The 16,573-nt window shown below is 50.6% G+C and overlaps 1 protein-coding gene across 1 annotated transcript in view; it reads left to right on the forward strand.

Annotated features, from left to right (window-relative positions):
* The window catches only part of LOC144725103 (collagen alpha-1(XII) chain-like), a 319,564-nt gene that overhangs the window by 153,641 nt on the left and 149,350 nt on the right, over positions 1-16,573 (forward strand). The window contains 4 exon segments of the mRNA XM_078604576.1: positions 1,157-1,276; positions 2,561-2,725; positions 6,859-7,005; positions 8,996-9,150. Coding sequence (XP_078460702.1) covers positions 1,157-1,276; positions 2,561-2,725; positions 6,859-7,005; positions 8,996-9,150 — 587 coding nt within the window.

Consider the following 16,573-nt stretch of genomic DNA (forward strand, 5'->3'; position numbering starts at 1 on the left):
TAAGCAAATCACGAAAAATAATTAACTAAAGCACAAATATTGTATTTTACCAGGTAAGGCCCACTGAGCTATATAGCTCTTTTTCAAAAGCCACCTGACTCAAATGATAGCTCGACAAAGTGGCTTATCATGTGGAAAGTATCGCAGCCAAATGATCTAATAGGCATGCTTCTCAATGTCGAGAGAAAAACCGGAAAACCCGGAGAAAAAGTCCCCGCTACCATGGGGAGAACATGCAAACTCCAAATACACAGGCATCAGGGTCGGGATCAAACCCATGACCTGCATACCAGGCAAGGAAGATAACATCACGCCACTGGCCCACACCAAGACAACGACACAGTACCTCAATACAATTGCACTTTCAAATGTATCTATCGATACATGGGTAAGGATCAAAGATGCAAATCACTTTTGTCAATGTGGTAGCACAAGTATCGAGCGATAGAGAACACAACGCTGGTCGGTGTGAACATGGCCGGGTGGGCATGTCGGCGCATGTTCGATCTTGTCACGTGGCCACGGGGTTGGCGGATCACGCCAACACCATCGTGGCGACTCCAGCCCGTCGAGCCGCAAGGTTACCTGTAGTAGGAGGCAGCATGGCAAGCGGGCAGCTGCATAATCTAGAGCACCCACACGCCGCCTGCACAGGTGACTGGAGATACGGCTCCCTGCGTACGGACTCGTGAGATCGATAACGTTAAAGGGAATGTTCAAGCGGCTTTGCGAGTGGTGACAACAATACTGGTGCACTGCGCGCTACCACCTCAGTTCCATGATTAACTCAACCATTTCTTATTTTACTAAAATGCGGGACTCAACAGCGCTGTGCGTGAACATCAAAAGAAAATTAAAAGTGCTTGCATATTTATCACTGCGAGTGCGTGTCCCCGAGCAGTCATGCGCACGTGTGCGTGTATGTGTTTGGCCGTACACGCATGTTTACGATGCAACTGATGAAGCAGACCATTTGCGGTTTGGCATCTAGACAGAATCCGGGGCTCCCCGAGTTTAACTCGGCCGATAATAATTACCGGGGGCATTGCCGGCCAAACGGGTGCTCACATAACGGCGCTTTCTTGCAGCGAATCCCAACGAGAGATCTTCATCGTCACGGCACTCACTGGTGCGCACGTGCACGCGTCTGCGACAGGTCTGGCGCAGTACAGCGGAGACCCCAGAACGGAGTGGAACCTCAACAGCTTCTCTACGAAGGACACCACCCTGGAAGCCGTGCGCAACCTGCCCTACAAGGGGGGCAACACGCTGACTGGTGCGGAGTTCACCCCACGGCTCCACGGCACGCACCACGCCGTGGAGCAGAGACCCATAGATACGCAGACCCATAGATACGCAGACCCATAGACTAGCGCAGAGACCCATAGACTAACACAGAGACCCATAGACTAGCACAGAGACCCAGACACGCAGACCCATATACTCACATAGAGACCCATAGACACGCACAGAGACCCATAGAGTCACACAGAGACTCGTAGACACGAAGATCCATAGACACGCAGCCCCATAAACTAGCACAGAGACCCATAGACTAGCACAGAGAACCATAGACTCACACAGACTCATAGACACGCAGACCCATAAACTAGCACAGAGACCCATAGACTAAAACAGAGACCCATAGACTCGCACAGAGAACCATAGACACGCAGACCCACAGACTAACACAGAGACCCATAGACTAGCACAGAGACCCATAGACACGCAGACCCATATACTCACATAGAGACCCATAGACACGCAGACTCATAGACTAGCACTGGAGTGCGGCTCTGTGCGAGAGAGCTGCTGCCATGCCTTGGTGCTTATTTCATTCATGCATTGATTTTGTTGGCAATTCAAATATTTCACCTGGAATATCCCTTCCTTGAGATGGAACGTTTCATTTGCCAGGGTGCCCAAGGTGTTGATTGACACCTACATAGCAAACGCGTATCGACGCCTATACACGCATGTTACATGTATAACGTTCACAGCATGCATTCACATAGTGGATATAGACGCTGTTGGGATAGATTATCTGAGTATCGAGTTGCCTGTTGGGCCCTTCAGAAGGAGGAGTCCAGAGACGCGTGCTGGGAATGCTCCTGGGAGACAGAGGAACTTGTGAATTGGAGCACACAGAATTGAAACTGTTAAAACTGGTAGACACATCACTCGAAGGGATGACGGCCGATCATCCAAGGCAACAATAATAGCTGAGTGGCAGCCAAGTAATCGATCGCGTGTAGAGAATTCTAGCCGAGGCGATGGTGCAATGAAAAATCAACTCATCAGAAGGTTATTGGAGGAGTGTTACATTGCAGGATAATGAAGTGTGGCAATGGCTTGTGGAGGATTTCATCCAGCAGTCGATTGATCATGACTGATGATGATGATGACTCAAGCAATCCGACGCATGTCAGCTGAAGCCATTTCCTAGAATGCCAGTCTGGCCGCAGCCCTACACGACGCGACACAGTCGGGCGACGGTGCACACACGCGGGCGCCGGTTGACGGTGGGACGCACCGCGGTGGTGTGCGCGCTGGGACACAGGGCTGGCGCTCACCTACATCCGCGAGAACAGCTTCACGCCAGATGCGGGCGCGCGGGAGGGCGTCAACAAGATCGGCATCCTCATCACGGACGGCAAGTCGCAGGACGAGGTGTTCGGGCCCGCGGACAGCCTGCGCGCCAACGGCGTGGAGCTCTTCGCCATCGGTGAGAGAGAGAGAGAGAGCACTCGAGACTTTTTAAACAACTTTTATTGCCGCCAGCAGCAACAGCACTGGAGACGATTCCGATATGAAATACACAAAGTCACCAGCAAACAAATAAACAAACACTGTACATCCAGGCGCTGTGGCGCTAAATGCACTGCGCACAACATAAAAGCCACGTGGTTGTGTTGGTCATCGCGCACGCCACGGTGACGAGCGAGCGCTTCAGCAGGTGAACGTGACGGTGCCGTCTACGCTGGTACAGAGGGCTTTTCCGGCCCCCCAACGTTCGAAGAAGACGCGCACATCACCGGCATGTGTGTGGTACATGGCGTGCTCCAGCCGGAGCCGCGCCTTGAGCAGGCCCCTGAACGCTGGAAGCTCCACAGAGCAGCACAGAGCAGCCGTCAGTGTCTCGTCTTGTACACCGCCATCTTCGCCTGAGCACAGGCGAAGATGGCGAGGTCATGGCGCTTGTTAGCCAGGTAAGGCACCACCCCATATACGAAGCTGCTGTTGGAGAAGGGCACCCCCAGTTTCCTGAAGATGTCCCCCAAAAGGCGGAACATTGGTTTGAGCCGCTGGCAGCGTAAGTGCGAGAGAGAGAGAGAGACAGAGCGAGAGAGAGCTAGAGAGAGAGAGACAGAATGAGAGAGAGACAGAGCGAGACCGAGAGAGAAAGCGGCAGTGCCCTGCAGCCGTAGGCGGCGAGCAGCGCTCTCGCCGCGAGGTTCGCGTGAGCGAGTGGTTGGTGAGAGCACCGACCCGAGTCGGTGTTGTTGGGGTGACTTCTTCAGCAGGTAAATGGATACAGGTAACGCAGATAAACACAGGTGCACTCAGGTAGACACAGGTAAATACAGGTAAACTCATGTAACAGATAAACTCAGGTACACTTATGTCCGTGACATATTAACGTGCATGTGCCAGTTTTTGGCAATCTATTGCTGGATGAGGGCCTCCTCCCCACGCCGTGTGGGTCGCGGGCGTCATTGTGAGTGGACTTCACCACGCTGGTCAGTGCGGGTTGGTGAGGGAGAGGACAGACTTGGGAGCATAGAAACACAGTACAACAATGGCTTCTGCCACACTGCTATCTTAACATCTTGTGAATGGTGGTTGCCCATCCAGTCTCAATCCACACCTTTGATTAGCACGGTTGGCTCCGTACAGTGCGAAAGATTTTAAACACTCTACATACATACAATCCTGCTTATATCTGACAAAAAACTCGACACGCTCTTTTTCATAGTCTTCGACCCTTCTTCATAGTCTGCGCGACAGCACGCGTTGCTGACGAGTGTATTGAGATCTTGTCAAACTTGCTTGTGCACCACTGCCGACGCAGCAGCACAGCATCGCCAAATTATTTGTTGAGATCGGACGACGAGAGAAGGGGCGCCTTCCCGGCGACGTGGTGATTCGGAGCGTTGCGCCGTGCATCTGTGCGTGCGTCTCGCTCATTGCGGCTCCAGCACAGGCAGTGTCCTCCTCACGACGGGCGCACAAGCATCCAGGGGGCGTGGGGCGTAGAGGAATCCCATAAAGACGGAGTCGTCGCCCCACATGCACGTCGCGGCTCCCGTCGCCGAAACTAAACTATGAGCACAACTATTTTTATTTTAACTAAACTGTATTTATTTTACCAGGTAAGGCCCACTGAGCTACGTCTCTCTTTTTCAGAAGCGGCCTGACCACAAATGATAGCTCAAATAAGTGTCTTATCACGTGGACATTTATAGCAGCCAAATCACCTAAACGCATCTTTCTAAATGTGGAGGGAAAAACCGGAGGACCTGGACAAAAAATCCTCGCGACCACGGGGAGAGAGACGTGCAAACTGAAAATTTACAGCAGGTGTCAGGGTCGGGATCGAACCCGCGACCTCCTGTACACTAGGCGAGGGAGTTAACATCTCGCCGCCTCGGTGCCTGCGTGCGGGAAGCCTGCCGGGCGGGCCGGCGTGCCGCACAGCTGCACGATATTACCGCGGAATGTGCTGCTATTTCTCTGGGGTGCCACACCTGCAGCTCCCGTTCGGGGTGCGACAGGGCACGGGGTGGGGTGCTTGGCAGTGTCAATCAACGGGCGAGGCCGTGACGGAAGACAAATGGGAGACCCCCCCCTCTCCTCCCCACATTGCTCCCAGTGCGCATCTATAGAGGGGAGGCAACACTCAACACATTCTTTGTCAATAGCACTGTGGTCTTGAAAGTAAAAATATGTAATAGGGGACGTTTCAGGCAATGGGCCCTATTCATAGCACATATAGATATAGAGCCCAGAGAAGTACAGTGGTTAAGAGTTGGAAACTGAACTTTACTAGGGTGCATTGTCCAGCCCTTATCCTCTCGATCACTCTGGCCTCACTATTCATGTGGTTTGAAGAAGCATTGAAAAAGCGCGTCCCTCCTTCACGAGCATCTTCATGAGCGTTCTCTGGTCTGCTAGCTCACAGATTAATGTGTTTAACGAGAGCGGGCATAGATCGTGGGCATTTTGTGCAAGGTAAAAAAAATCACAATGAAGCAGAGCTCTTATTCTAATGCAAATGTCAGGGATTCTAAGAGCATGTGCCTGGAATTAATGTGTTTAAAAGTGCCCCGTCATTAAATTTTGACTTAAAACTTTCGTGACTGCAGGAATTTATATTCGATGGTTCTTTCGGTAAAGTCGCGTAGATAGGAAAAATAATAACAGTAAAATTATGATAATGAAAATAAAGTGAATGAAAAAAATATCACGACGTTTCGATCGCAACACAAGCAATCGTAATCATGAGAAAAAAAACGATTGCTTGTGTTGTGATCGAAACGTCGTGATATTTGTTTTATTCACTTCATTTTTATTGTCATTATTTTTTCTATCTAGGTGACTTTACCGAAAGAACCATCGAATATGCCCCGTTATTTTAAAAGGAGCCCCTCTGCTTTTGCCCTCTTGAGAATTGTGCCAGAGCCTGTTTCTCTGCCAGGTGGCCTCACTTATGAACCCTTTGCTTCAGCCAATAAAATCCCCCATAAATGTCAAGAGCCTGTGTGGTGGCACCCACTATCACTGCCCTGAGCTCCCCACGCCTTCCCTTCTTTATCCCCATCTGCTGTTTTCTTCTTTCATTCTCGTAGAGGTTGAATAGGCGGTCGCTCAGAGGGGGTTTCGGTTCGCAGCTTTCCTCCGTGCGTGAATCAGTGGGGCCACGATGAATTATCCGAGCCGGGCACGGGTGGCACGGAGGTTGGCGCCCGTCGAATCCGCCTCGATAGAACGCAGGATCTTTGTCGTGGTTAGATGGAGTGCCCGAGGCTCTGTGCGCACGCCGGTGTCGGTGCATCGTCGGTCACCTGGCGAGTGCTCTGCAGATAAAGGGTGATTTATTTTACAGATTCCTCACTGCGATCTTAGGGAGAATTTATAGAGAAAGTGAAGCCTCTCCCACCAATCTCAAGACACATAAAATCGGCTGACGCGCTGCTCTGTAATGTATGGCACCATTGCTTAAGCGATCTCCAGTGGGGTATCCATGAACGGATTAGTATGTATATTGCAAAGCACCTTTCCCACCAAAAATGATCCCACGTGGTAACAGGTGACGTCACTTTATCAGAATGTCCATACGAGATATTTGTTAATGATCCGAACATCTAAAAGAGGATCCAACATCCTTATATTTCTACCAATCCAATAGCTGAAGTTTTAAAAATGCAAAACTCATTATTCAGTCTGGTGTTCATGCAACGCTGCTCCCACAGAGTTCAACGTATTCCCAAACTGCCGTGTTTACGCACAGCACTGTGTGGAATAACGCACGTGCAAGTGGACGTGTTACACGCGTACACCCCTTTGCATCAATCCGCTGTTGTACGAGGGCCTCCCCCATGCGGTGCGGGTCGTGGGGGGGTTGTTTGACCGTACTTCACCACGTTGGCGGGCGCGGATTGGTGAAAGCGGTGAGCGTGGACGTGGGAAGCGTAGTACAGCAGGACAAATGGATTATTGTTGCGCCGCTGTTGTCCGCGGCGCGGCGTCTCTTCGCGTGGCTTGCCACGACGGCGGCGGCCAACTGGGGGTGGCGGTAGTGCTCGCCATGTCCGGCGCGTGAGCCCCGTCCGCGGCGTGCGTCCTCCGCTCGCCCAGGCGTGAAGAACGCGGACGAGAACGAGCTGAAGCAGATCGCCACCGACCCCGACGACACGCACGTGTACAACGTGGCCGACTTCAGCGCCATGGCCACCATCGTGGGCAGCCTCAGCAAGACGGTGTGCCGCAGCGTCGACTTCCCCGGTGGGTGGCCGCGTCTGTCTCTGATTACTCGTGCGCTCATCACCCCGGCGACCGTTTTGACATTTCTGCAGCTTGATGTTACTCGTTCTCTTTTTCTTTTGAAGTCATTTGTCAGAGTCAAGATTCGTTACAGGAAATGTATTTTACGGAATTAAATAAGAAGAATAGGCTTTATTTACCCTTTCTGGCTATAAATGATGTGTTCAAACACCAAATAGACACCTCCTATTGCAAGGTATCAAGTGTGTATTGCCAAAAAGGATGAAGCCTATTCTTATTTTTTCATCATTTTGATATTGGCAAAACAATCCCATGGATTTTGGACTTAATATCGGTTACGTTTCTGCATTATTTTCTATGTATTCTGGAATCCCCTGATTTCTGTTTGCTTGATTGCTGTTGATATTTTTGGCATTTTGGTGACCTCGGTTCCTCTTGCAGATGAGAATATCCTGGCCTCTTTAGGTGTCGCCCAGTTAAACAAAATCAACTTGAAATGTCAGTGCTTGTGGTCAGAGGAGGCCACAGCGCAGTGCAATGTTGATTTGTATTTCGTATAAATGCGACCTGATCTCAAGGCACAGCAGCAGTCAGCGTATTTACTTTATGGAGAAACAGAGGCAGTCAGTCAGAGATTCTCTTCAGCCTGGACCTGAGCAGGGGAAGATAGTCAACAGCACGGATGGCTGAGGAAACGGAGTTCCAAACTGTGAGGGTAGCAAAAGAGAATGAGCAACGTAGCTTGGTGGCACCTCTGTCATTTGTACCTTCGGCTGAGAAGGGGTCGAATTAACAGAGCTGAGAAGGAGTCTTTAACCTTCATGCAATGGCCACTGAGGCTGCGCTACGGCTGGACTGGCTGTCGCTCACTGCAGGCATAGAGAACCTATGGCACCGTGAGTAGTGTGTGGTCCATGATTTAATTTCACACAGCCCACGGCCACATGAAGCCAACCGGTTTACTATTGTCTAGCAAATATTATCTCACAATCACTCCGAGCATTTTATCTGCACTGATTGGTTACCAAAGAGGGATATCTTTGACATGGCAACACTGGGTTTCCACTTTTTTTCATAACCTGTCACGTCTGCAACTGCGAGGGCCTCCTGCAGTGACAGACGTTATTGAGCCGTGTTCATGTGGGACCCCGCCAAAGGTGTTTTAAAGTCCTGTTTGGTCTTGGTAAGGAATAGTTTCCCACTCCTGTTTGAGGGGATGTGGGTTATGGGAACTTTCTAAATGAGCTGGAAAGAAAGAGAATGATTGATCATTTAACAAAAAAAACCTGTCTGCAATGAAATTAACTTGGGACACATTTATATCGAATAGTTTGTGATGCTTGAAATAAAACATCATGAGGCACCAAAATTTAAGACATTGCCAGACCACAAAACTATACCAGAGATGGGGAAATTATTAGCATTTTACATTATTTTAAAATTAATGAACATTTTGATGCAATAATTTGTATTTCGTTATGGGTTGGTTTCTTTTTATATCACAAACCACAACCCGAGCTCTCAGCCCAAACTCTGAGTGATTTATGTGAATGTCTTACCATACATGCAGCCATTTTATGGGCCACGGTCTTAAATAACTAGATTCAGAGCTAAGATTACGGCTGAATAAGGAATGTTTAAAGCTACGCAAATAATTCCATGCAAATCTTGAAGATCGTAAACACGTCACATTCCGAAAATCATTTCCAGGCTTTAGCGCTAATGTCAGGTCTGACTCGGTTTTCCCATGATGAGCTCCCCCTCCATAAGGATTTCCATCCAATGATCCATTGGCCAATCCTGATACATCCACGAGCTGCTCAAAGTAGGTGGACACACGCTGGCAGTTGGCAGTAAATGTTGGTAGAGCTGACTCATTCGTTCAGGCCAATGGAGCCCTCGTAATCGACCACAAGACAGCTGTCCAGCTGGTCGAGCTACTCGTGGAATTGCCCCGGCAGCGATTACGACGACGCCGTGCCGTTTACAGGAGGGGCAGACCCCCCGCCCGGCGCTCCGCTCGACCTGGTCACGTCGGAGGTGACGACACGGAGCTTTCGCGTGACGTGGACACCGTCGCCCGACCCCGTGGATCAGTACCGCGTGGTTTACTACCCCCTGGGCAGCGGGGGCTCCCCTCTCGAGGTGAGGGGAGAGGCGGCAGGGCGAGGGGCAACGGGGCGCGCTCGGCCAGCGCAGCGGGGAAGACGTCATTGTAGCTTGGCTCTCTCCGATGCCTTTTCTGTTGTATTTTCAGGGGTTTTTTTACCAGGTAAGGCCATTCTGATAACTGAACTAAGTGGCTTATCATGTGGAAATGTATAGCAGCCAAATACTTTTTGAAATGCGTGATGTTGATCCTAAATGAGGGAAACATCGGAGGACCTGGAGAAAAATCTACGCAACCGCGGGGAGAGAGACATGCACACTTCAAATATACAGGCAGCAAGAACTCACGACCTCACGACCTCCTGTATACCAGGCGAGGTAGTTAACTTGTTTCTGGACGTTTCTTTGCACGTGCTGGGGTGCTGGGGTGCTTGGGTGCTGGGGTGCTTCCCAGCGCGTGGAGCGACACGTGGTACAATCCAACAACACTCGGGCCAGCCGTACTGAACCTGCGCAATGATGTCATTGTGGTTTGGCGACACCTCGTCGTGGCCTAGGCAAGTGGTGCCAAGTGTCGAGCTGAAAGGAAGCTGAACTCTACTGAGGGCCTTCTGTCAAATCACCTCCCGATAAAGACCTCCCCATGCCGTGCTGGTCACGGCGATTGTGTGACCATACTTCACCAAGCTTGTCAATGCGGGTTGGTTTAAGAGAGGGTGGCTGGAATCAGTTAATTCGTCACTCACCAGGTACGGGAGCACAGTGCGGTGACCTCCGAAGGCGCTCACTGCCAAGGGTGGATCTGATCATCTTTGAGGCCTCGTCACGGGTCGGGCTGCTGGGCCCAGGTCTTGTCACCGCGCTAGTTACAGAGCTATGCATACTTGATGTACACAATGTGTGTAAGATTTGTGGTTTGCGTGGCTGGTATGCTAGTAGTGATCACTCTTGCCTCTGAGTCAACCGCCACAGTCAGCGATTTAATTTCTTAAATTCGTTACCATAATATTTACCTTGATTATTACCCAACTGTAAACTTATTCGTAAGTGTTGACGACTGCTTGTTTATGACAACGTTGATGTTGCTGATTATTTATGTTGAGCTTTGGTTGAAGATTTCATTCATCTGGCTGACAATAGCTGGCAGTGTTTGTGGCACTGTCGATTGACGTTGATAACGTGAAGCCGGGTATTGTTGTGACGGTCGTTGTGCCCAATGTGATTGCTGGGATTATGAACCTCTCTTTGAGTATCGCTCGAGTGAATTACATAAAAGCTTTTTGTCACACTACCTATGAATCCGCTGAGGGAACAATTACATCCTTTAGCCTCTCTGTCAATAAAACAGGAAGGGTTCAGATATTCAAACGCCACAGACACCTCTTGCAAAGCATCAAGTCTGCATTAACCACACATCATGCTTGTGGTAAAACAAACATGCTTTGATTCCAAGAACACAGGATGAGATGTTACTAACCTTTGTGCAAGCACTTCCAAGAGTTCATGAACAGTGAGCCTGGTGAAATTTGGGGAGCGCATCGTCAGTAGTGTACCTTTGGTTCCTAGGGTGTTTCGGCCTTTCACACTATACACCCTCCCCAAAGGCGGCCAGCGACAGGGTGATCAATCCTACGCTTGCGTCCCATTCCCAATTAGTCATAGGAGTTGCCTTGTTGTTGATAGCCAACATCCCATGGGACTATGCATGGCAGGGGCGTCCTCCTCCCTGAGTCAAGCAATGTTGACCGCATACCTCCTGGCCCTCTCACTTCGGGGCCCAAGCTGGGGTCTTTCCTCTTCATCCAGAGCCACTGACTGCTGCCTTCTGCCGCCTCCGATACAGCTGATTGCCGAACGCTGGCTCTGGCCCTTAATTCCCAGGTCTCTAAGCAGTCTGGTTGTAGATGTTGCCACAAAACCTCTGCAGCCCACCTCCACTGGTCGGACTTCTGTGTTCCAGCCATGATGCCGTGCTTCGGCAGCTAGATCGGCATAGCGCAGATGTTTTCGCTCATAAGCCTCATCTACTGAGTCCTCCCAGGGTACTGTGAGCTCAATGATGAAGACCTTCTTGAGCAAACGGGACCAGAGCACCATGTCAGGTCTTAGGGTGGTGTTTGCGATCTCCGGAGGAAACACAAGTTGCCGGCCAATGTCAGCTAACATTTTCCAATCGCGGGCCAAGCGCAGCTGGTCTCGCTCTAATGGTGTAGAGCCGCTCTTCGGTGGTTTAGCTCCTTCGCGGACAAAGGTCGTCCGTAAGTGGTGTGATGTTGCTGGGGGTGGTAGGGAGTTGGTGGCAGCTCGCTTGTCCTCCAGGGCGGACGCAAGGTTTTTAAGGACTTGGTTGTGACGCCAAGTGTAGCGTCCTTGGGTGAGGCTTGTTTTACACCCTGTGAGAATGTGCCTGAGGTTGGCTGGCATGGAACAGAGGGCACAGTCCGGATCTTCACCATACCATTGGTGAAGATTAACTGGTGTTGGAAGGACGTCATATGTTGCTCTGATGGAAAAGCTCAACCGTCTCGCTTCCATGGCTCACATATCCTTCCAGCTGATCTTCCTCTTCTCCACACTGTCCCATCGAGTCCACTGTCCCTGTTTGGCAAGAAAGACTGCCTTGGCCCACCTTGCAGCCTCCTCCTGATGGCGTACTTCCTGCACTACCATCTTCCGCCGCTCTGGTGCAGTGGCCTTACTCCAAGCAGCACGGCTAGTTAGCCCAAGGCCTCCTCTCCCTTGCTGAACATGACCCACAATGTCAGCATGTCTGAGGGCTGCTGTTGCCTCCTGGACTGCTTTTCCTGGCCTCCATTTGCGCCCAGTTGCCAAGGTCAGCGCGTTGTTGCTCACCACTGGGTCTCGAGATTCATTCAGTGTCATCTGGAGCCTTGAATTCCTCTGTTAGACTGGTGAGGGGCAGCTTGAGGACACCATCTCCATGATGATGTATGCATTGTCCTTGCAACTGATTGGCCTACACCAGATATAGCCTCCTTCATAGCCTTGCTCAACCCGAGCAATGCTATTTGCATTGCCTTTGGCCTGTTGGCTTTTGGCTTTCTCTGGTCTAACACCAGTGGAGACAAGGCCATGAAGAAGCCTGTCTCTGGTGTAGGAGAAGAGGACAATATATACATCATCAAAGGATATTTGTTTGCATGTTTTACCACAAGCATGTGTGGTTAATGCGGATGTGATGCCTTCCAATAGGTATCTATTTGGTGTTTGAACATCTTAAAACCTCCTGTATTACCAACAAAGGTAAACTCGATTATTTTTCCATACGTATGGTGCAAGAAAATTGACAAAAAGGGTCCCATAAATATGAATTCCCTGCTGTGGAATGCCATTTTTCACGAGCATCTGTAAGAACGAGATTAACCTCAGCGGGCCTTCCTGCTAAACTAAACACAAAACACAATTTTCACGAGCTACTTAATAACAAGCCTGCTTCTGAGTAAACTATGAAGCGTGTGTAGGCGTTGGCCATATCAGGGCCTGCGATGGCCTCCCCACGGTTCTTCTGCCGGCACCCAACACCCGCGCACGTCCAATGAGCCCTGTTGCTGAAGCTCAATGAGGTGGCCACCTGGCTCGGAGGTCACAGCGCTGAGCTGGCACCTGCTGAGGTTCTTTGTTCCAATCCAGGCAGCCGCTGTCTGGGTTCTCAAGTGAGTTGATGGTCTCAGTCTCGTGGCCAATGACTGCACACAAAGTCACATCATATTCCACTTGAGTCTTCGCTCAATGCAGCTAAATTCGGGTCCTGAGAATATAACATCGTTTGACGACTCCCAGTTGTAGAGTGAGAAAGTGCTGCCCTCTACAATGTGGACGACCAGAGGTCACCTGAAGGGATCTCAGAGGTAGCTCAGTGATATCCGCTTCTGTAGGTCGTGGTCGTTCTCTCACGTGAAGGCGGTGGCACTGCTCTGCGAGAGCCCCGGATGGATTATTTTTTCTGATGGCACCGACTGCACAATTGGGATCGAGTTGGGGGAAAAGATAACATTCATAAAAAAATCCAATTTTCTCATTCCGATTGCCCAACTAATATCCTGTTTCACCAACTTCACTGATGTCTGTAATGGAATGCACATGCCTAAAGCACAGTTAGTTTTGGTTTATCGCGTAAAGAAACGGCACCGAGCTTTTACGACTGCGCACGTCTTTGCAGCTGCACATGGCAGCTCTCTGGTTCGTTTTGCTGGTCATGCCGGCGCCCCAGCTGCGCATGATGTCCGACGTTTCCCGTTATGTTGCTGGGAGCTCCGACTGAATTCATAAAGGAAATCCACAATTCAGTTCCTCGATAATCCCCCAGCACGCGGAGCAAAAAACGTCGTACATCGTTGCCGAAACAGCACGCAGAAACGACTTGAGAACGCGTTGGCGAGCAACGCTCGGCTTAATTTCGCCGCAGATAAGCCATGCGGCTCTGCAGAACCGATCCCCATGGCAGAAAGGAAAAAAAATCGTCATTTGTTTTCTTTCCAAGTCTCACATTGAGCAGCAGAGAGGAAAGGATTGCTTTCACGTGGCGCCAGGGCAGACGCTTCGCGTGGCCGCGGAAGGTCTGCTGTGCAAGGAAAAATAAATCCGTCTCCTCCGGGGTCAGCACAGAGCCTTCTGTCCGCGACCCCGGGTGGGGTGTTTCATCGGCAGCCAAGTGCCGCTCCCACTCCCGCCACCGCTGCTGAACGCAAGTCTGGCCCCCGCGTTTATTTACGCAAGAATGCTTGGCAGTCAGCTGCGCTTTGTCGCCAATTAAAGAAGCAAGAGGATGTGAAATGTATCAGCAATGGGTTTCCCAAGCCTTGATCACATTTTTTCGAGTTGAGGGATTCACCCAGGGACACTCCTCGTCACGGTGCGAGCCCCCGTGGGGCTCCATCGCGGCCTCGTGGCTCGCAACGCGCGCCGCTCGTAGGGCTCACCCGGCCCCCACCCGCCACGGTCTTGGAAACCTGCAAATTTGACCTTTGAACTCAGTCATTCCTTTAAGTTCTCCTCCTCCTCACCAACACCCTATCCTCCTCCTCCCTCCCCCACTCCTTCCCAACTTCCCCCACCCCAGCAACTCTGAGATAGAGATTCAGTGCAGCCGCACCCACGCTCTGGCTTCGCGTGTACAACTGAGGCAGAGCTGATGTCTTCAAGGAACGTAAACCATCATGCGGACTCCAATCATCCTCGCAACAGCAGAGGCGTTTGGTTAACCATCGAACAAAGATGATCAATGCATCACGCCCTTTCAGATGTGCTTCTCCGGCCACTGGAACTTTCTGATTATTAGGAAGCCACTGGAGCTATGCACTTTTAAATCTAGATTTAAAACTATTTTTTTAACTGCATTTTGTATTCAGTTTTGGTGTCCTACCCCCAAACCTCCGATTCGCATGGTTTGCTACATACCGTGCCAAAGAAGTTCAACATACATACATAGAGTGAAGTTATGCGCTCCGTGGTTTAGAGTTTGTACCTGCAATCTTGCACACTGGAGAGCCTCTGATTGGTCACTTGTGCATGAGCTGTCCACATTTTTGGTCCTTCGCGCTGCTCCGGTTAAGCGTTGCCCATTGAATAATCCCCCGGGAACTGCAGAAAGACCGAAGCGGAGTCGCGTGCCCCAAACACATCACGGATACGATGAGTGGCGTTGGTTTTCTTTATTCGGACGGAGAACAGGCCGTTCTCTCTGGCGCGCATGGCACTGAAAACCAGGTGCACGGCACGCCCGCCACGCGACCGCTGTCCGCTGACAGCGGCTCTTGTTTATCTCCCATCACCTTCAAGGAGGCGGAACGGGGGATCGGAAATTGGAGATTGGGTGATCGTGGGAGCAGAGGGAAAGAGGGCAGGGCCCGGACCTTGCTGGCAGCGGCCGCCTCGTTCTCTCGAAACGCCGCCACTCGCGTCTCCCCCGCAGTGCGGCTCGGTCAAGTGCCCCTTCCAAGAAAACAAACTTGTAATGCTGCTCTATATAGGAGAGCTGGCAGCTATTTCTTCATTTATCTATCTTACCTTGTATGTTATAACAGTGGCACAAATAGTTTGAAATGTTTTGCCCATTGATCATAATAACACATGGTGTTTTTGCTGCTGGCAGTCACGAAGTTTGGACTAGGAGCCATTTATTTCACGTTGCTGTCCTCGTGGCAGTGATTTATGAGTTTTCATTTTTACAAGACGTGGACACGGTGGTCACAGTTATATGTAGAGCTAAAGTTATCGTGCGCACCACACGCATTTCTGGATAACGTCAAGGCACCCACTGCTGATGCCAGGAGCACGTTGTGTTTCATCTCGTGCCCAGTGCCAGCGACCTGTTTGCGTGAGCGGCCGGACTTGACTCACGCCGGTAGCTTGCACCCTGCCTCCTGCCAGGCATGATGTAGTTTTGGTCAATTAGTGGTCACGATCCGTGACAAATCTACCAGACTGTCACTCCTTGGCAGCCAGTCCCAGACGCTGCTCACTTCCCTCTGTGGAAATATCGTAGAATAGGAATAGGAGCCGTTCTGAAAAGTGGCGATAATCACAATCGGTGTTCTGAGAAATGCGTTGTGGCGAACCGGCGTATACCCCCGGCACATTTCCACCACAATAAGTCCTTGTGTATTGCACGTTAATGGCAGGAATCCACTGTGAAGAAATTGCCACCGAAGGGAGGGTGCAACGAATATGGTGAGGTTTGCGCGCCCCTTGGCTGCGACACCACGGAATTTGCCATTTTGTAGTCGTTTTACCCCTTACCAGAGAAAAATGTTGCAATCGCAGTCTCCGAGGCGGCCCTCGGACAGCTCGGGTGCGCGGGCTGCGCGGGGCTCCACTCGTCTCCCGCCTCGTGATTACACGGCCTCCCGTCCACCTAGGTGGGAAGGCTGCATTGCTGGGTGCTCGGTGCCCATGCTGCACGTGGCCTATAAAGCAGCAGTATGGAGGCAGCGATTGTTTGTGGATCACAAAATTCAGGAAACTACCTCCCCTACCTATGGGCCTTGATGTTGCCCTCTCTTGGCTCGACATGTTATAATGGCAGTACAGCAAGTGGGTTAATTTTCATCTGTACGGAGATTGAGTGTTAAACCCCTTGTATCCGTGGGTTTTCTCCGGATACTTCGGTTACATCCCACATGTTGAAATCCTCATTCGTAGAGTTGACCAAACATCATAAGATTGGGCCACAAAGCTTGGGCAATTGTTGGCGCCAGTTCTGGCTGCCTTCCCGCTTTACAGGTTTCCGAAGCCTCCGTGCAAAAGCTGTGCATGCTAAAAATTCTACAGATACATTTCACGTGAATGACGCGATGTAATTATAAATCGTTATCGATTATGAATAAGCTAAAAACAATCAACACATTTGTAAAAAACACAGTGACAAAGGTTATATAACAGGTGACGCTTTGAGCAATGACCCTCCTCCACGGTGCAGAAGGAGGCCGGAGAGGTCGAG

This window comes from Lampetra planeri, chromosome 22 (genome assembly GCF_965212315.1).
Source record: "Lampetra planeri chromosome 22, kcLamPlan1.2.h2, whole genome shotgun sequence".
Taxonomy (NCBI): domain Eukaryota; kingdom Metazoa; phylum Chordata; class Hyperoartia; order Petromyzontiformes; family Petromyzontidae; genus Lampetra; species Lampetra planeri.